This window comes from Hyperolius riggenbachi, chromosome 5, assembly GCF_040937935.1.
Source record: "Hyperolius riggenbachi isolate aHypRig1 chromosome 5, aHypRig1.pri, whole genome shotgun sequence".
Classification (NCBI taxonomy): domain Eukaryota; kingdom Metazoa; phylum Chordata; class Amphibia; order Anura; family Hyperoliidae; genus Hyperolius; species Hyperolius riggenbachi.
The window spans coordinates 381730047-381751976 of record NC_090650.1 but is presented as its reverse complement, the minus strand read 5'-3'; the positions used below and the strand labels follow the sequence as shown (position 1 = coordinate 381751976).

At 40.9% G+C, this 21930-nt stretch overlaps 1 protein-coding gene across 1 annotated transcript; it reads left to right on the top strand.

Moving 5' to 3' along the window:
- Positions 1–2880: 2880 nt before the first annotated feature.
- GEM (GTP binding protein overexpressed in skeletal muscle) lies at positions 2881–21603 on the top strand. The gene is made up of 5 exons (XM_068237662.1): positions 2881–3011; positions 7703–8043; positions 13650–13726; positions 14873–15077; positions 18267–21603. The coding sequence occupies exons 2-5, from the start codon at positions 7713–7715 to the stop codon at positions 18542–18544; spliced, it is 891 nt and encodes a 296-aa protein (XP_068093763.1). The 5' UTR covers positions 2881–3011; positions 7703–7712; the 3' UTR covers positions 18545–21603.
- The last annotated feature ends 327 nt before the right edge of the window (positions 21604–21930 follow it).

Genomic DNA, 21930 nt, shown 5'->3' with positions numbered 1-21930 from the left:
TGAGACTGGGGTGGAGGTTCACCTTCCAGCGGGACAACAACCCTAAACATAAAGCCAGGGCAACAATGGAATGGTTTAAAACAAAACATATCCATGTGTTAGAATGGCCCAGTCAAAGTCCAGATCTAAATCCAATCGAGAATCTGTGGCAAGATCTGAAAACTGCTGTTCACAAATGCTGTCCATCTAATCTGACTGAGCTGGAGCTGTTTTGCAAAGAAGAATGGGCAAGTATTTCAGTCTCTAGATGTGCAAAGCTGGTAGAGACATACCCTAAAAGACTGGCAGCTGTAATTGCAGCAAAAGGTTGTTCTACAAAGTATTGACTCAGGGGGCCGAATAATTACGCACACCCCACATTGCAGTTATTGATTTGTAAAAAATGTTTGGAATGTTGTATGATTTTCGTTCCACTTCTCACATGTACACCACTGTGTATTGGTCTTTCACGTGGAATTCCAATAACATTGAATCATGTTTGTGGCAGTAATGTGACAAAATGTGGAAAACTTCAAGGGGGCCGAATACTTTTGCAAGCCACTGTATTTATTTCCTTTTTAAAAATGCAGATTGAGTGGCTCTTCTGCAGAATAATAATTCTTTTAGCCATAGACCCTGAACAAGCATGCAGAACAGATGTTTGACTGAAGTCTGACTGGATTAGCTGCATGCTTGCTTCAGGTGTGTGATTCACACGGATGCATGAAAGATCCCCAGGATGCCAGGAAACAAAAGAAATAAATATAGCAGCCTTCATATGTCTTTCACTTCAGGTGTCCTTTAAAGAGAGTCTGAAGCGAGAATAAATCTCGCTTCAGACCTCATAAATAGCAGGGGCATGTGTGCCCCTGCTAAACCGCCGCTATCCCGTGGCTTAACGGGGGTCCCTGCCCCACGCGCGTCTGTCAGCACGTATCTAAGCCTCTCCCCCGCCCCTCTCAGTCTTCCTTCACTGAGAGGGGCGGGGCAGAGGCGGCGATGCGCCGCTGACAGACGCGACTGGAGGCAGGGCTGCAGCCGTTAGCCCTGCCTCCAGGAACGACCAAGTCTGCGACCAAGTGTCGCAGTGGGGGGTTTGGGGGTGAAGGGACCCCCCGGTTAGCGGCGCTATAGCGGCGGTTTTGCCCCTGCTAACCATGAGCTCTGAAGCGAGATTTATTCTCGCTTCAGAGTCTCTTTAACCATTTCAGCCCGCGGGGATTTTTCACTTTATGCATCAGAGCAATTTTCACCTCCCATTCATTCGCTAATAACGTTATCACTGCTTATCACAATTTATTGATTGTTTTTTCCACCACTAATTAGGCTTTCTTTGGGTGGTACATTTTGCTAAGTATTATTTTTTTATAAATGCATTTTTACAGGATTAATAAGAAAAAAATGGAAAAAAATAATTATTTCTCAGATTTCGTCCATTATAGCTTTAAAATAATCCACGCTACCATAATTAAAACCTATGTATTTTATTTGCCCGTTTGTCTCAGTTATGACACCATTTACATTTTGTCCCTATCACAATGTATGGCGCCAATATTTTATTTGGAAATAAAGGTGCATTTTTTCAGTTTTGCATCCATCACTATTTACAAGCTTTTAATTTAAAAAATGTTCGTAGTATACCCCTTCAAATGCATATTTAAAAAGTTCAGACCCTTAGGTAACTATTTATGTCTTTTTTTTTTTTTTTTCTAATTGTAACTTTTTTTTTTCCATTAAAATTTTTATTCGGGTAATATTTTGGTGTGGGAAATAAACAGTTAATTTTTAAATGTTATTATATGTGTAAATTGTAATCTAAAAAATATGTAGATGTAGTTTTACTATTTGGCCACAAGATGGCCACCTTGAGTTTTTTTCTCCTCCTTGTGCTTCTCGCTAACCGGAAGCACAAGGGGGACACGGAAAATTTTACGTGCAGAAATCCTCTTGTAAGAGCGCTTGGGTTTTTCTGCTGGGGACACGGATTGGTGATCCCAGGGCTACCGGGGGACAGCACCGGGGCGTGCCCGCGATCGCGCGCCGAAGCGCGGCACCGCAGCAGAGCAGCCGCCGGACGTGAGCTTCACGTCCGGGCGGCAGAAATGGTTAAAGTGGACCTGGACTCTTGCTCAGGACAGAAGGAAAACCTAGAGGAATGCACCCTGTATGTATTTAGAGAGTTTAGCCTGTGTAATTCCCCCTCATCTGAGATTAATCACAAGTTGTAATTTGATCTCTCAGCTGCGTCAGCTGGCTGCCTCGGCAGAGCAGCTAATTTGTAAACACAGGATGTTAACCCTATTTCTGCTTCCATGAAAGCAGGAAGTAGACACACTGCAGATGTATTGCAGGATTTGTATCAGCTGTCACAAAGAAATGTTTTTCTTTATAGGTCATTATGCCGTTGCTTATCTTTTAGAGCAGAGAGGAAGTTCTGAGTTCAGGTCCACTTTAATATTTTAGTATGACTGATAAATTCCCCTCCACTTTACTTTTTTATTTTTGCCATTACAAATCCATCTCCTCTAAGTGAGGCTCGTTGGCCCCTCAAATAATCCAATTTATTGGGTGTTTTAATGACAGAGGAGTTCCCTCCCTTGCCTGTGATTGAGATAGAATGTATTTGTAATACACATGAGAGTATTGCTAAACACACACACATTTCCCAATCTTTTTATTAGCACTTTAGAAAAATAATTGTGTTGGATGAGTTTACTGGAAAAAAAAAGCTTGAAATGCGAAGTCAGGAATATAAACAGCCCAGATAGCGGATAAGTAATAGTGTCAGGCTGTGACAGCCCACCTTTGCTGCCACTTTCTCTCTCGCTCAGGCTGGTGGGCTGGACTGCTGCACATGACATCACGGAAAAGCCCAGTCTCTGAACAGTTGTGCTTAATATAAACCAGAAATGCTGAGAAAGTCTTAGAGGAAGACAAAGAGCAAGAGAGGATTAATCCACACTTCTGCCTGTGAGTCCACACTGCCTGGAGAAAGTGCTGCTCACTGACACCACACAGCGCAAACTTTACTGGTAAGTGTGATGCTGGATGCAGTCATTTATTGCTATAACTGGGCACAGCACTGGAATAACCAACAAAACCAGCGGACGAGCTTTTTATCTCTTTATTACCTTTTTTTTTGTTGTGCTTCAAGTCTCTAATGCCTGATCCACAACATGCAATTTCCTGCCAGATATGATCATTTCCGACAGGTCTGATTACCGAATGATTTTGTATGGAAATGATTGGAAAATCGATCAGTAAAACAATCGGAAATAAGATTGGACTGGAAATTGCATGGTGTGTACCAGCCATAAAACCCAAAATCGAATGAGCTGTCTTTAGTAACCATGCACTGCTGTTAGCACTGGTATCCCAGAGTTCCAAAGCTTATAATAATAATCAATATTTCAATTACATTATAAAATGAAATCATCCCAATCATGTGCAGAATCCTTCCCTTAACTATTTAAAATTCATTTTTATTTTATTCCATTTTTATTAATGTATTGTCCTCAGTAATCTAGGGTAAAAACTTTTTTTTATTATTGACAATACTTGTTTGTATGTTTTTTGTTTGTTTAGTTTTTTGCTTTAAATTTTATAATTGACTTCCTTTTGACCATGTGCACAAAATTAAAATATTAAATTATAAAGTCATTAAACGTATCTATACACCGTTCTATTTATTTGTAAGTGTTTGAGTAATTTCTAGTACTTTACTGTGGATATAACAAGGTTGCTAGCGGTAACTGCAGCTGATTGTTTGCATTGTTGTATTAGCCTGTACTGTATGCTCCCCCCTAATATATTAGAAGGTAGGCTCATGGAGTCAGTCTTGTCAGTCTTCAATGTGCATGAATTACTTAGTCACTGCTTCTAGCTTGCTTTCAAGTGATATAGGTTGTCAGGGTAAAGTCTCTTAACAGTGTAGAGGCAATGTGGGGGTTGCTGGGATATGTAGTTCCACAACTGCATAGCTGACATAGATCCTATTCTCCATGTGTTGAGCTTCATTTGCATTGCTCTGGCTGCTGATGTACATCTGGAGTGGACACATAATCACCCCTTGGTAGCTCAGCATGCCACAGGTTATTGCAGCTCAGATTACCATTTGTCATTTTGGTGCTGAAGCTGCCGAGTAACCTTACTAAACATGGAAGAAGAATCAGAAAATGGACAGACCATTCCCCATCCAATAGCTACACTCCCCAGATGCTGCTCCGAGGCTTATTTAGACAATCAGGGTTAACCTGCCTGGCTGCAGAGATTTGTTGATGTAACGGCATTGAGAATTTATGAGCTTTTCTCACTTGCATCCCTAGTGGGCACTGTGGCGACTGCAGGTATAGGTCGCTCATAGGCATTGTGGATTGATAGATTCTTGCCTAATAAAACTTTTTTTTGTGGAGACCTGGGTATGTATACTATTCAGTGCTTTATCTGGGCAAACTGCAAATATAGGTCTCTCTGCTTGTCTGTCTCTATAAAGAGTATTCCTGCTATTATATAATAATAAATGGCATGGAAATCTAAAGAAAAGGGCCATGGAATTAACTACAGTTCTTTGCACTGGTGATGATGGGAAATTATACGTGATCCTGTACAGTTGGCTTGTATTCAGTTTATACAGTCCTTGCTGCAAATGTGTGCAAATAATAATTTACTAACCTTTCAGCATGCCGCACTATGAACCCATATGACCCGGGTGAAGGTTGCAAACTTTTCTCATCCAATAGCAGACTTTTTTTTATTAAATCCAGGTCAGGTTTGCATTTTTACTTAAGCTCTCTAATGTCCTCAGTGTTCTCCAACTCCGCAAAATCTGAATAGATCAAGCCTTTCATTTCTCTCCACCAATCAGTGTATCTGTAGTTTCTCTTAATTTACCGTACTTTGTTTTTTTTGTTCATAAAAAGCTGAATTTTGCACTGGACACCTATTCCTCACTGAAAATGTGATGTCATCTCGAGATGTTCCCCTGGTTAATAGCGTTCACTTTATTTATAAATCTCTGATTGGTCATCAACCATGTCACAGTTCTGATCATGAAGTTCCTGAATTTACTAACTGGTGATTCCGTTTGGAGACCTCCTTTTTTTTTCCAAATGCATTACATATTTATCACAAAGTCATGACACATTTTGACTTTTTCCCTGCATTTAAAAAAATGGTCGGAATGAATGGAAAATATTTTGTGGCATTTCAGTTTCAAATTAGTGTAGGACCAATTTGAAGAGAGGCAAAAATCCTACCAGTACATATTGGAACATGAAACCCCCATGCAGAATCTGGCAGGGATTTAAACCTGGAGCACTAATGTTACAAGGCAAATTGCTTATTACTTGACCACCATGTTGTTTCCAAAAGAACAGAAATGCATTTATTAAAAACACAAGGTCTACTTGGAGAGATTAGTTTTTTTTTTTACCCTCACCTGAGACGTACTGTAAATGACGACAGCAAGAGTTACTGAAATTAGCTGTTGTCTTCAGTGTAGTCTTGTGCAGCATCTGCAACAGTGATGAGTGAAAATGCTGATATTCTTTTCACATTAATTTTCACAAAAATAATGTAAAATTTGATTATGAAGCGAAAAGGCCATCAAAAATTTTGTAATAGGCTTGTAATGTTTCTCACAAAAAATTACCGTTTTTTTGATCATTTTCACATCGGGAAGAAAAGTTTGTTTCCTTTGACCATATTAGTTTGTATTTTCACAAATATTTTCTCGCAAATCGAAAATAGCATTTTCGATTGTAAAAATCTGCATGATGCAATGATCTGCAGTTAGGACATTTTTATTACATGTAGGCAAAGCTTCAGTTATGACCTTCAAAACTCTTTAGGACGTAGGATGCTCGTGCTCTCAAACACTATGGCTTCTATGGTGTGCTATTTGTAGAGCAGCAAGAGAACAACACAAGTTGTTACAAAAGAGTAATGTCTAAAAATGATTCACATAGAATTCCCTTCAGATGTTTTTTTTAATTCTTCTTTGCATAATGCAACAAACTCTATTTCTTACAAAAAAAAAATCTGCATCCCTGACTATTGTTTAAACTAACACTGAAGCCAAATTAAAAAATAAAAATCAGATACTCACCTTTAGAGAAGGAAGGCTCTGGGTCTTATAGATCCTTCCCTCTCCTTTCTCGGTTATCTCGTTCCAATGCTGTCACCTCTCACTCCTATTCCAGGTCAAAAACACCTTTGGAAACCCTTGTGTCTCCAAGTGCTTCCAAAGATGGGCAGCTCCGTATTGTGCATGTGCGCGCTTGCACACACAAAGTATGGGGCCGCCCGTGTTTGGAAGCACTTGGGGACACAAGTGCTTTAAAGGGCTCCCAGAGGCAGCACATTTGAATGGGGGACAAAGCTGGAATAGTTCCAGTGAGAGAGGACAGGGAAAGCTCTGATGGATCCAGAGCCTTCCCTCTCTGTAGTTGTCTGATTTTTTTTTTATGTCGTTCAGATACAGACTAAAATGAACTTGTTTTCCACTGTTTATGGAGTGAGACTCAGGCCTGAGTTGTAAATTATGCCCGTCTCTTATTCCCTCACTAAGCTGCTCCTTTTGGCCATCAGTCACCATTTCTAGTCATGTGATATTAGTGACATGTTTGGCTGGCACCGATCCTGTGACTGTTGGCCAATTAGATGAGCTCCGTGAGGGAGGAAGGAGGAGACACAATGTACAGCTCAGGCAAGAGTCTATCTCCATGGACTGTTGGACACAGGTTCATTTTATAGTGTGCCTGAGCTTTGGATGTCATATTCCTTGTTCTGGAATGCTGAAAAGTCTTGATCACATGGTGGTGCAACATTGCTGTTCCACAACCTTCAATTTGATTGAAGAGTATGAGCAATCATGAATGGAATCAGTCTGCCCTCCCTGTATGTACAGCCTGCCGCAATATCTTACCTCCTGAAGAAGCCTTTTATTTGTCTTTGCCTGTCATCAGTTCAGGGTGTGGGACTCCATGTCTGGTAGAGAAAGCATCTCATCTCATGCCTCAGCTCATTAACGATAGGACACAGCCAAAAATGTCACATATCAAAGGGATACAGGAGAAAAAAGCTGAAGACATTCTAAACTGAGAGTTTAAATAAAAGACAGCAAAGAAGAACAGAAAGATTTTTTTTTTCTACCAAAAAACATCAAGGCATCAAGTTAGATAGCATGATTGAGGCCTTAAACACGGGGCAGAAGCCTACAATTACAATATGGCAGAACAACAAGAGAAACAAACATCACAACTGGGTATAACTAAATGCAAGGGCAGAGATAGAGTGGAGATTCAGATAGTTGTAAAGTCCTGCTGGTGACAGGTCTACTGTAATAACATAAATCTCAGGATCCTACACTGACCCACACTCAACGCTGCCATGTATTTGATGTTGCCTAGGCAGTAGCAAGTTTTATAGCACAATGGTTGTTAGCATCTGAAGAATGAAGTCCAGTGTACATATTTAACTTTGACTGGCCACTCACTGACCAATTTAACCACCTCCATGTGGTATGCTCTTAGTATCCAAATCTGTTGGCCAATCAAAATTAAAGGTGTTTACTAGGCTTAACTTGCACAAAGTCATGTTTGTATGTGCCTTTCACAACAAGGCTCCATTGACCCAGACACCTGATATGTAGAGGGTGAATAAACTAACTTGAACTGATGGCTGGAGTTGAGTTTTTGATTGTTTGCCTCCTTTTTTATTGTAGGGAAGCCACAATGACTCTCAATAATGTGACCATGCGGCGCAGCAGCACTGCTGTACAAAACCAGCAACGCTGGAGCATCCCTGCTGACGGGAGGAACATTCATTCGCAGAAGAACTCCAATGTGCACCTTAATCGCAACCACACCATCCATCACACAGAGAGGCCGGAGGAGTACTACAGGCGGAGCTGGTCATCAGATTCTTCAGATTCTGTCATCTCCTCGGAATCTGGGACTACCTACTACCGCGTGGCAATCATTGGGGAGCAAGGTGTTGGCAAGTCTACGTTGGCCAGTATATTCGCCGGAGTGCCTGATTCTCTGGACAGTGAATTGCTGGGAGGTAAGTTTATTAAGCAAGGGTCACATTCACTGTAACTTCATTCTCATTATAATATCAGTGCTATACGGGCTATTTAATATTACCATAATGTTCTCATGCAGATATTTTTATGCTGAACTTGTAAACATATTTATATGTGGAAATAAGGTAACACTAAGGGCTGGTTGGCTAGTCACTGGCAGGGTCTGTGACAAAGTTGCAGTTCGTACTGAGTCAGGCAGTACCCAACAATTGCAGAGTGGCAGTTTATTGTGATGTCAGTTTTTGCTAGAATTCTGCTTGATCTCCATCTTGTAATTTCTAGTTCATTGATCAGTATTCCCTAATCAGGAATACGTTCAGCGGAGATCAGTCATTAATGAAACTGTGTGTGTGCCTGGCCATCAGGGGCGTAGCTAGACATCACTGGGCCCCCCTGCAAAACTTTGGATGGGGCCCCCCACCCCCTCGCTTTCTGCGCAGGAAAACTGAGGACCAGTGTGTTTTCCCCATGCAGATAAAAACACCTAGACTTAAAGGAAACGTCAGGCAATCTATGCTACCCCCAGATCTACTTACACGGGGCTTCCTCCAGCCCCTTGCAGCTGACAAGTCCCTCATTGCAGCTCTGCTCCCAGTACATACATACACACACAGCAGTATTATTTTATTACATGAGAGCACATGCTATATGGAGGAACAACAATGACATGCTGAACATAAGATATAGTATTCATTCACTGTAACTTTGGCAAAACATTCAGAATGTCACTGATTGATACTGTTATTACGGGATCTTGCAATTCATTGAGACAACAAGCTCTCAATGAAGCAGCAACAGACATCAATCTCCACTCCATTGTGTTGTAAAAGTAATTAGAGGCCATAAGGTCATTAGCCTTGTGCGTGATAAGAATCTAGGAATCCTTTTGAAGTAATTGCTGAAAAGGGAAAGTCTACAACTTTTTTTCAAAATGTGACTCTTTTATTTTTTAGGTTGTACATAGAGACATCAGAACTTAGCTGCAGTGTAAGACAGATGTTTTTTACGAACCCTAGGGAGCAGGGACAGTGTACAAATTCCAAAGTGTGTATGAGTCCTTATCTGTGTGGTGGACACATGAAGTCAATATAAAAATGGTGCGAGAGCAGAATACGTTTTTTCACTCCATGCCCTTAGCTGTCAGTCTCTCAAACTTTTCCCCCCACGGGCCCCCTGTGGGTTCTGGGCCCCCCTGCGGAGGCATCCCTTGCAGGGTCTATTGTTACGCCCCTGCTGGCCATATATTCTAGCAGTGGAGTAAAGAATCATCTGCCCCCTTCTTAATTTTCTATTTTTTTTATGATTTATATCACTGAATTGTTTCTGGTCTCCCCCAAACATTGTAGAATATACTAAACGAAAAAAATAATCTGAGTAAATACAATGCACAGTTTTTAATGCTCAAATGGATTTACTGAAGAGAAAATTTTCACAAATGTCCCATTGATATGGCTAAAATGTAACTGCCTCCTAACCTTAATACTTGCCTTTGCCACCTGTAGCATCAACAGCTACAATCAATCACTTCCGGTAACAGGAGATTCGTTTTTGTGATTGAAAACTGGCACAACCCAACTACATTGTAGAGTCAGAATATTGCTTGATGATCAAATATTCTCCTTCCGCTCCATACTTTCTGGTCGAGAGATAAAATTCTTACTTCTCTAAAGTATGGAAAATCAGTGAGGCCCTGAAACAGCTAGACATCCCTCCACCATTATATTTTTTTTTTAACAAGAAAACATCATCATCATATTTTTCTGATTGTGAGCAATATATTTTAATTGTAGTAAGTTGTTAACTTTATCCCAGATATAACAGGACCCATGTTTTCCGCAAAGTTTAAAATTTGAAGGAAATGTGTTCTCAAATATTAGATGAATCTTTTTCAGCTGTGTTTGACCATGTTTGACCAATCTGTCTAAGGGCTGAAACCCACTAGAGTGATTTTCTGAGCGTTTAGGGAGCTATTCAAACCGCTAGCGATTTCCCTAAACGCTCAGCTAATGTTAATGGATGGGCCAAATTCCACTGGAGCGATTGCGATTACTAAATCGCAAAACTCAGGACATGCAGCATTTTTGAGCGTTAGCGATTATTAGTGTTTCTGCAATGTAAAGTATATAAAAGCTGGCATAATCGCTCGTCAAAACCTACACAGAGCGATTTTGCAAGTGTTTTTACATTACTGCACACTGTAACAAAATGAAAATTAATTGAAAGGACCAATCAGAATTAAAAATGCCAATCGCTAATCGCTACACAACCGCTGGCAAATTAATTACACTTTTTAAAATCTCTCCCGAAAACGTTCATGAAATCGCTTACAACTCATACACGCTCATACAAAACGCGATTGCGATAGCGTTTTGTAGTGGGTTCCAGGCCTAATGGTGGAATCCTGAAAGGTGAAACTGACTCTAGATATCCCAGGTTCTTCTGTGAGTAACTGAATGGGTCTTCTATGAGCTCTTAGGGCTGGTGCACACCGAGCGGCTTTTTGGGCGTTTTCAGATCCGCTTGCGGCTGCGGATCTGCTTGGTCAATGTATCTCAATGGGGTGGTGCACACCAGAGCGGCAGGCGTTTTGCAGAAACGAAAAATGCCTGGGTGAGGCATTTTTTGGATTTCGGATGCGTTTCTGCCTCAATGTTAAGTATAGGAAAAACGCAAACCGCTCTGAAAAACGGCACTTCAGAGCGGTTTTGCAGGCGTTTTTGTTACAGAAGCTGTTCAGTAACAGCTTTACTGTAACAATATATGAAATCTACTATACTGAAAACCGCAGCAGCAATCCGCAAAACGCTAGCAAATCGCCTCATAAAAATAAAAAAAAGCGTTTAAAAATCTGCTAGCATTTTGCGGATCTGCTAGCGGGTTTTGGTGTGCACCAGCCCTGAGAGTAATTTTGATAGCACACCGTGGGGCAGATTTGCCGCTATTGTAAGCTGTCTCCAATTAGAAATGATGGGTCTCACATTAGACCCAAGTTTTGAGGATTTAGAAACTGCTTTGTAATCCTTTCTCAGCTGATATGTTTCAATACAATTCTTTCTCAGATCTTCTGGACCTTTTGGGCAATTTCAAATTGCTGAAAGGGATCTATTTTATTAATGCTTAGATTCAATAGGACTGACAGCAATCAAGTTGGTGTTTGTCTAATTTTACCTGTCAACGATGTTGGCTTATTAGTTGTGTAAGTGGCAACTCATTTTTCACATGGGTGATATAAGAGGTGATGATGAACTTTTTCTTTCAATTAATTAAATGAGCATGTTAAGAACTACATATTGTGTTTACTCAAATTGTCTTTTTTTACTATACAAATTTTTTGATAGATCACAAACCGTTAAGTTAAAGGAATAAACAAATTGATGGGATCAATGGCCCCATAGCATTGTAATACGTTAAGCGGTACAGAACTTGCGATTTAAATGATGCTTGATAGTTTGCAGCTGAAATCTATTAAGACTGAGTGTGCAGTGCGATGTAGGAATCAATTAGGATGCAATCAATCTGTGATTAAGGAGAGATCAATTGGCTTGGCATATTAGGCCGTAACCGACCCCTGCATGCCCAGCTTTACACTGTGAGCCCCTCTGAGGGAGTCCATGACACAAACTCTTCAATGTTTGCCCTTCGTACAGGCATAGTAAAAACAATATCCCCATTGACCCTTATAATTAAATGATTGTACATACTAGCTTTGAATAATGGATCTGCCTGACTTTTGCCGACTGGCACACTAGTTGAAGAGTCCACGAGCCTGCATTTGGCGTGTGTGAGGTTAACAGAGTGCTGTGCGCTATGAGCAAGTATTTTCCATTACCAAACAAATCTGGAGTTTATCACAGTCCACAGTAGGAGGCTTTGCGAATCTTCATCACGATGTTTAATTCCATGTGTTGGATTCATGTCTAGAAGATGTGGAAAAAGTTATTTAAGCCTCATGGGAGCTTTCTAGCTGGGGGGCTGTGGAAAATAGGGACTGCTCTTAAGGGAATCCTGAACAGACCTCTGCAGTTATAAGATAGATATCTTAATAAAACGCAAGGAACATTACAGGATTCTTAAACGTTAAAGGAGTATTAACCATGTATTCACAGGGACTGGTGGATATATGAGATTATTTGATCATATAGAGTAAACAGCTGGGATGTGCCGTAACCCACGTCAGCCAATCAGAACTAAGCTTTATCATCTAAGATGTGCTGTAACCCACGTCAGCCAATAACAATTAAGCTATGACATCTGGGATGTGCTGAAACCCACATCAGCCAATCAGTAATAAGTTATAACATCTGGGATGTGCTGAAACCCATGTCAGCCAATCAGAATTAAGCTATCAGCAGCGAGCTGTTCTTAAGTCTAGTGACTGCAAGCAAGACAAAAAGTAGTGTGATTGACACCTTTAAGAAATGTTGTCTAAAAAGATTGTGCCTGATCACATGGGGGGGGGGGGGGGGGCAGTTTAGTAAGGATGATCTGTGTACAGACATGGTCCTTGGACCCAAGCCGAAAAGCTTGTTCTGCTCTATAGAGAAGAGTGGGGGGGGGACTGAACCAGTAGCGCCCACTGAAGCAACTTCGAATGAAGGGTGAGGGTAGTGTGAGTGTAAAAGTTGGGTTAATATACTGTATGTCGCGAGGGCAAACTTATTGTGGACAATTTTTTTTATGGTTGGACTAGGCAGTTTTGTAGCTGAGTACCTAATAGTGGTGATTAAGTGGTGATTATTGCCAGCATAGCACCAACACAGAGATAAAACAGTGGCTGAAGGACTGCCCTAGAGATTCTCCCCTCTGGCCAGGGGCCCTGGAGTGGTCTCAGTCTCTACATACCCCCGATTGCTGGGCCACTAGGACTAGGGTATAGTGCGAGGGTGGAGCACTTTCCAGGCTGCAGTGCTGGGGTTGCCCAGGACCCCATTAGTGACAGCTGTGTCTTAGCTGAACTGATCTTACAATTCCATCCCAGCAGTGGAACCTGCTGACTGATTGCTGTACCGGTGACTAGTAATGACATATGTGAATTCCTCTGTACAATACGGCCTGTCTGCTGGGACTATGTAAGCAGAATGGAACTGAGGAATTTTAAACATTCACTATTAATAAATAAACGCACAAGCATGCTTCCATTTATCATGTGAAAAAGGCAGGCATGGAAAATAAAATCTGTTAGGGCCCTTTCTCATGGGCTGTTGAACTGTGTGCTCAGCAAGCAGTTACCAGGCAACAGTGAGCAGTTATCAGGCAGCAGTGAGCAGTTATCAGGCAGCAGTGAGCAGTTATCAGGCAGCAGTGAGCAGTTATCAGGCAGCAGTGAGCAGTTATCAGGCAGCAGTGAGCAGTTACCAGGCAGCAGCGAGCAGTTACCAGGCAGCAGCAACCAGTTGTGAGAGTTTGACAGGCTTTTCACTGCCTATAAACTGCTCGTGTGAAAGGGCCCTTATTCATTGAGTCAGAAATGACACTTATATAATCTGTAATGCAAGATACATATAATTTTTAAATTGCAAAAATTGTCATATTATCGTTTTGGAACTGTCAAATTTGATGTGTTTGTTTTTGTTTTTTCTTAAAGAGAATGCCTATGAGAGGACGCTGATGGTGGATGGAGAAAGCGCCACACTCATTCTTCTCGACATTTGGGAAAATAAGGTATTTTGATCTTACGGGCTTTATGGTCTTGCCTTCTTTTGCTAGCATTTAGGAAATATTTGGCACACACTGGCATATGTAATAAAGCAGTAGGAGGGGCTGAACAGAAACCAATCAGGTCTCAGATAGTAATTTGCTATTTTTTCCCAAACCTTGGGCATACTCTAGCTACCTGACCTACCGGGGATTAGCAGAAAATGTTCTGCTGCTCAATCAGTGGAAGCCATGCTAGCAAATTAAAGTAATATCTATTTATCAATTAGCTTACAGCCGAATAATTAAAGGGTACCTAAAATGACGCGAGGAATGATGAGATAAACATGTCATCATATAGCACCAATGTTACTTTGAAATTGCCTGTGTTCCCTCATTTTTCTTTGCAAGGAATTTACCATTGGATTCACCATAAGGCACTGTAGGCAAGTTCCTACAGGCGCCTGATGATGTAAAGGTGGCTCCCTCCCCTCCCCGAGTGCCTCTATCCCTCCTTTCCTATGCAGAGTCCTGAGTGGAGTGTAAATGTGAGGTTACCCGCCGAGCTCTCAGCATTCCACTGACGAGATCTTACTTCAGACAGGGGCAATTTAATACTGAGGGTACCTCTGGCTACCTAATACTACGTGACACCTGTAGCTACCTATGACGGACAATAGAAGTAGGTGAAAAGTGACAGCTGCGCCACCCAGAACACTTGCAGTGCGGTTTGGCGGGGTTGTAGGGTTTATGGTGGCCACAGTCTATGATGCCAGGACATCTGTGCCTATAGGCTCCTGTGATGTAAATCCTGACCTGATTGCAACAATTAATTAACCTTCATCTCTTCAGTGGGTGAACTTCGACTTTAGCAGCAGTTCCCCTAGAGACCCTGAGTCCAGAGTTTTACAGTACATAACCTGCAAGCTCCTTTTTATGTCATGAGAGGTGGTGAGCTTAAAAAAAAATCCTAACATGCTAATTCACCCCACTCAATAGGCAGATGTTTGAATCACCAAATCAAAGCTTCTAACAGCTGTTCCATTTATCAAGCATCTGTGTTGATCATTGAGATTTGCTATCCCCACCTTCCACTTGTCATTATCAGTGTAGTAATAATGGGTGTCTCAAAGGCAACAAAACAAAAAAGTAATGTACTTTATTTTTTGACAGACTCATGACAACTGGATCAATGATCATTGCATGCAAGTGGGAGATGCTTATTTGATCGTGTACTCCATCACTGACCGAGCAAGCTTCGAGAAGGCCTCTGAATTACGTATCCAGCTACGGCGAGCACGACAGAATGAGGATATTCCTATCATACTTGTAGGCAACAAAAGTGACCTGGTCCGACGCAGAGAGGTTTCCATATCAGGTATGTAGACACCGAAGGCAGCAATATGTTATTATCCAACTAAACTGAGATGATGGGCTCATCGGTTGTTGGTTCGGTTTGACTGTTCAAGTTTAAAAACTAACACTAAAAATAAATAATCCATATAAATAACCAAAAACCAACATAATAAGTGCTGCCATGAATGGTATCATAGACTACCACTAAGAAAAAGATATCCATGTCAGAAAGCAATTTGAATCATAAATGCACATAGATGCTGCTGCTAACAAAATATAACATATCTTTATTGAAAGGTCACAATAAAAACAAAAAGCTGTGGGAATCCATTAGAGCATAAAATGTAAACCTTATATAATCACAATGCAACTCATCCAAGGTGCTATCTGAAGAATATGTATACAAGTAACTCACACAATTAAGCCGAAATAAGCCTAACCAAACTGCACAATCCACATCCTATAGGAAAATAATCCTGCCAGCAATCCACAACACTAGGCCTCTGATATGTGTATGTCAGTGACACCGGCCAGAAAAAAAGATTGAGTAACAGTAAAGGCCCATACACACGTTGGATTTTTTTAAACGACGGGTCGTTTGGACGACCCGTTGTTCAGTCGTCTGGACGTCAAATCGGGCGTGTGTACAGTCCGTCGTTCAGCTGATAAGACTGGTCTTGAGCGATCCGCCTGACCAGTCTTATCAGCTGAACGACGGACTGTACACACGCCCGATTTGACGTCCGGACGACAGAACGACGGGACGTCCAAACGACCCGTCGTTTAAAAAAATCCGACAGCTGTATAGGCCTTTAGAAATGAAAAGATAATCACCTGTAAGGATGCAAAGATAAAAACTCCAACAGCCCCACCCACTCCCTCACACGTTCCACGGCAAGCCGCTTCCCTAGAGGAAGCTTCTTCTACTTAGTGGTAGTTGATCAAGTTTAAAAAGACATGATTTAAATCAAATTTGTTACTAGGTTACAGACTAGTACTTTAACTGGTGATATGACTGAACAGAGTGAAAGAAATAGCTGCATAATTCATTTCGTACAATGTAAGCAAAGCCTAAACAGTACATTGGGCTGACAACACTTCAGTTTCATATCGGTGACGACTTTAAAAAACCAAAGACTTTGATTCGTGGAGCAAAGTGACAAGAGAAAAACGCTTTAAAAATGGAAAGCAGTGGCATAACTGCAAATCAATGGGACCACCCTGACCTCTCATAACTTCTATAACAAGTGTGGCCCCAACAAAAGCTATCCTAGAGGCACAGCCCTTGTATTAGAAGCTGGGGTCAAGATCAAGAAGCTGCCCCCTAGCCACACAACACAGCCAGGGGCGTAACTGGGCGGAGCAGCCTCTGCAGCTGCAGGGGGGCTCAGTGGTTTCTGGGAGACCCAACTACTAACCTTCCCCTTTTCTGATAATCCAGATTAGGTGTTTTCATGGCTACACATGTTATTAGTTTGAAGATCCTGATGGCCTCATTTGTTTTATTTTGAGCCTTTGTAAAATGAGCCCCCAGGTTTTGAGGCTCACCAAGAAGAGACAAAGGAAGGGTTGTGAATATTAAGGGGCCCCATAAAAGTTTTGCTAGGGGGCCCCATGATAAGTAGTTATACCCCTGGACACAGCCCTGAGCTTCCTCTCTCCCTTATCCAACTACATCTGAGTGGGCTCTTCCCCTGGTGGAATGTATTGCCAACCATACAGACTCCTTTGCATGCTTTGTGGAATCCACTATCGGGACATCCTGACCATTCCGTTTTTTCTCCCACCAGAGTCATTACTAAGTTGAGGAGTTGTGCCCTTATGCTTTCTCTCTAATGTGATATTTTTGTTTTCTTTGAGATGCTGCATTGAACAGAGCTCCTCTAAGCCAAGTCCTAGGAGAATAGACAAACATGTCTGACTCATTGGCATCCACCCATATCTAAATTGACCCTTAAATTCATCTACATATTACAAACATGTTTTGCCAAAATAAATAAAGTCCATCTCCAGGACACATCTAAATATACCTCCAAATGTTTCCTTTTTGTATGTGAAAACAGGCTGCTGCAGCTGAATATCCTTCATATCTATTTGGTCACATGGCATCTGAAGCAGACCGACTATAGTTAGAGTTAACAGCAGGCTTTGTGGGCAGGGCTTCAACTAATGCATGGCTTTTCATCATCGTGAAGCCCATTTATAATTTTGAGGTCACAGGTGTTGCAAATCAGTTTATTTTCCTTGATCAGAAAGTTAGCTTTAAGCTGCCTGTCCTGCCCGAGACTTCCTTACTGATAATGTAAGAACAAAGCCTCGGGATTGGCTACCTCACACATCATGGAAGAATTTCAGACTTACATTAGTCTAAAAACTGACCTGACAGGAAGTCCTTTTGCTCTTCTACCAGTCTATGTGGAGGCACATTGATAGCTTTATTACTGGCCATGTGACTTGAAGTACCACTCATGAAATTCCATCATGCTGAGGGAAGGGGGGGGGGGGGTTCCTGAAGACTGTGATTACATGACTCTCCTGGAATGCAGTCGTATAGCACATCTGATCCTAAGCTTGGGCTAGATAGAGAAGAGACTTCTTGCCTGATAATTATTCTGGGGGAACTATGACATTACGTTATGATCAAGGTAGAAGGTGCTCAACTCACTTTGCCACATACTATGGTACTCATGACCGACTTGAGAAAACGTCTTACGAAATGTGTTATCTTTTGAGTTAATGGATGTCTTTTTAGATTACTCACTGTGGTTTGTGTTGATGGGACATTAAGTCCACCTCTTCCTTCCTTTTAAACTATTTTTAGATATTTTATTATTTTTTGCACTTTTTACCTCGTATATATAATCATGCCCACCTTGAGTAGTCAGGTTGGCTTTTCTTTTCCCCCTCCCCTTTTCTAGTGGGCTATTCATCTGGGATCCTCACAGATCTGAGAGGGGGCAGGTTTATTCTTGCCACCTGTCCTGTGATTGGTCACCTCTCAAGTGACCTTAGTTTATGAGTACCCATACTCTAACTATATTCTAAGAACTGTGGTCCCTCACCGCATGCCATACTAGATTAGCCTTTGGTTGTTGTGTGCTTTCTGCCTCAAAAATACAGTCATATATGAAATTGTGTTATTTCTGACTGAACACATTGATTACCATTCTATTTCATAAAGCTAAAGTACGTATTTGCTTTCTTTTTGCAGAGGGCAGAGCTTGTGCCGTAGTGTTTGACTGCAAATTCATTGAGACGTCAGCAGCCGTGCAACACAACGTGAAGGAGCTGTTTGAGGGGATAGTGAGGCAGGTGCGGCTGAGAAGGGACAGCAAAGAGAAGAACGAGAGGAGGCTGGCTTTCCAGAAAAGGCGCGAGAGCATTCCAAAGAAAGCCAGAAGATTCTGGGGAAAAATTGTTGCCAAGAAAAACAAAAACATGGCATTCAAGCTAAAATCCAAGTCTTGTCACGACCTTTCTGTACTATGAATTCCCTGGACTCGCCAATTTTCACAGACTATGTTCTCTTGATGGACGTCACTTGGCTATTTTGGGGACATTAAGCAATCTATATTAGATTGGACTGCGACACAAATTAGTTGTGTTTTCAACAGCTATGATGAACATTTCGGTTTATTTCATGAACTAGAATAGCATTGACTGTTGAATATTTATATGCCAAAACCAAAGCTGGCCCTGCTTGCTTAATTTGTCATGCTGGCTCGTTCCATGTTTTTGTTTCTCTTTACCGAGTAGCTGCTTAATTTTTTTTTTAAATATTTCACGCTTTCACACACTATAATGCTAAAGATGAGTGCGCACCTCTGATTTTGATTGGACAATTTTACAACTTCCTTGTAGTAAGAGGGTCAACAGATATTAAATACTTTGAATATACTGCTCTCATACTATATGGAAGTGGCAAAATTGGTCAATCAACATCGTATGTGTGCACCAGGCTTAAGAGGTAGCCCTTGGTCTTTTAGATGATTCACTAGTGTTATTGAAATATTTCTAAGGGCTTTCCAATTTATGGAAAAATCCACCCCATGCTTAATTTTTCTTTCATTATTTTTTTGGGGTAGCACCAATAAACAAAACACCTGATTACTAAATTCATCCATAAGGGACCTATGTTTTATAAAATCTTTAGGGGCCCTTTTGGATCACTTTAATGATCAAGTATTTGAGATTTTAGTTTCAGGATCACTATACGCTTTTCGTAGGCTCTGCCAGCCTTCCCTGTTCTGCTGTATTTCACTGAAGATTGAAGTTCTGCCTGCTCATTAGTATGGTGTAAAGAGGTCGAAAATGTCCCTATTTAAAAATGGGCGGTTCCTAGAACGTAGGCGTTGAGGTTTAATGTGGGAAGTCTTAAAAACATTACAAACTCTCCTACCTACATCTACCCAAATCTGCCACCAGATTGACCATGAGATACGTCTATTGCTGATTGAATCTGATCAGGGAAGGAACTATTGCCTGCCCAGTGCGCCCACACAATGACAGATTTCAGCATGAAAGAGTGGCTTGGGGTTTCGCCAGTTCATAGATAATTAGAACAACATTACTGTCCTGTAATGTATGGGCACCCTGACCCTTTAATTGCATCCTTCTACAGTCTGATCACAACAACCATCATATGGTATCTTGACTGTTGGGAATGTCCTACTTTTGACAGTTGGCATCAGTTTTCAATGTGTTTCTATGGCTTGGTTCACAAATAATAGGTGTACATTTCCAGTCCGGTCATGTAAACCTGATAAAAAACTGATGCAAAACAGGACTGGACTGGAAATGTGCAGATTGATGTGTGAACCAACTAACTAAGTGTGGCTATGAGAACTGTGGTAGTATATGGTATGATAGAGGTATTGTTTGTATTATACATACTGATAGGAATCAGAGCAGATTTGTCATTCAGATCCAGACTCAGCCAAAGATAACAAAAAAAACATACATTTTATTTATTGAAATAAAGAATACAAACAAATGCAGTCAAAGTTATCCTCATGATTAGACCTAGCCTAACATCGATTTTCCCATTACATTTCTGGCAGTTTCGATCATTCTAATTGAATGAATTAGGGCAGAAGCGGTAGTGGATCAACAGCCCACTGCATTGCACTGCATTGAACAGTGCAACGTATCAGATTGATCAATTGAAAAGTAATGCTCCATGCATGTTAGGAATCAGGTACGGATCAGAGAGGAATCGATCGGTTTGCACATCGGGTGGCAATCTATAAGTCTATGGCCAACTTAAGTCTTGGAATGGCCAAGACAACGGGTAGTATAGGACAAAAAGTTGCTTTGAGGGATTTTTTATGTTTTTATGAGAATCGAACATTTTAATGAACTGATTCATAATGTGCAATCTCAAGTTCCAATTTATGTGTACCTAAAATGATTCCAAGTGCCTTACATTAAATATGATGTGCATTAAATAGTCTGGAGTAGGAACACGGGCCAAAGGAGAGGTCTGACATGTCTAATGGAGAAAACCGGGCCTTAAAATATGCTAAACCTCTGACTCTTATCTTCTGCAATAGAATATCGGAATATCACCTACTAAACTGTTGTGAGATGCTACAAGTGACCACTCCATCCAGATATGAGCTATCTTAATATGCAAAGTAAAGGAACCAGTGGTTGAGGTACACCAGCCTTAAACTTCAGTTTGCGTTCAGTTTGACATCAAACCATAACTCAGCTCTACAACTGAATGGGAAACTGAACTAAACTCAAAAGGTCAGCAACTGACTGCAAACTCATGTTAAACCGATTCTTAACTGACATCAAAGGTCTGTATACAGTAGTCAGTAACGTTCTTCAAGAGACACTCACAAGAGGTTTATTCCCGCTGTTTCTACTGACCACATGGCGTCTTTGGCCAAGTTCAGTACTACACATGCAAAGTTCCATGAGTAAAGTGTAGCACTGGCTTCCATTTTTACTGGTACACCAGTACAAGTTGGTAAATTGGGTAACACTCCATAAGGAACAGTCTAATAGCAGTATAGAGTTTATAAGAATTTTTATTTTATTACCTCCGTACCTGTGTCACCTTTGGTGTTGTTTCCCATTCTTCCTGTTTTAATCATGCGCACGACTCCTGGCAGACCCCTGGTTGTAACCTGAAAAGGAAGTGATGCAAATTTCCAGACGCCAGTAAAAACCTGTCCAAAGACTCTAACCTTTCCTCAAGAGTATCTACATTAAAAACAGAATGTCTAGAGATAGGCTGTAAAACAAATATTCTCTTTGACTAATCACCAGTATGGTTTCTAGCTACTTGCATAAGCCATCATTTCTAGAGGTTCCTGGAATTATCACTGCCCAAATGATATGATACCTACGGTATGAAGCAAACCTAAGTCTGTAATGCTTAGCTGTCCTTATTATCATGTGCTGCTTACTTTCGGGCTGTACAGATAAGCTGTGTATTTATTGTGTAATTTCATATTAATATTTTAATAACATGTTTTTTCAGAATTTTATATTGTTCTTTATAAGTGAAACAGTTGAAATAAAAATAATATTTTCCATTTGTTGTTTTTCTTTAGAAAAACTGTGAGGGAACAAAAGTTAAAAAAATACTTACCTCAGTAATTGTAACGAGTCTGAGATAAAGGGCGAGGTTTGACCACAGTTTACAGCATACAGACACTGGAAACAGAGAATGAGGTGCAAAATGATGTTTTATTGGAAAATGCTCATAAACCAATTTAAAGGCAATATCGTGCAAACCCATGCGCAACATGCAATACATACAATAACTCAGGGAAGCAATAGTAATAATAAATCAACATAAATGCGATGTCATGCAAGATGCATGATAACTCAGAAGTAGTGATAAATGTACACCTGACTAT

Coding starts and splice junctions, on each gene's coding strand:
- GEM (XM_068237662.1), top strand. CDS start 7,713: ATGACTCTCAATAATGTGACCATGCGGCGCAGCAGCACTGCTGTACAA. Junction 8,044..13,649: donor GGACAGTGAATTGCTGGGAG/GTAAGTTTATTA, acceptor TTTTTCTTAAAG/AGAATGCCTATGAGAGGACG. Junction 13,727..14,872: donor TCGACATTTGGGAAAATAAG/GTATTTTGATCT, acceptor ATTTTTTGACAG/ACTCATGACAACTGGATCAA.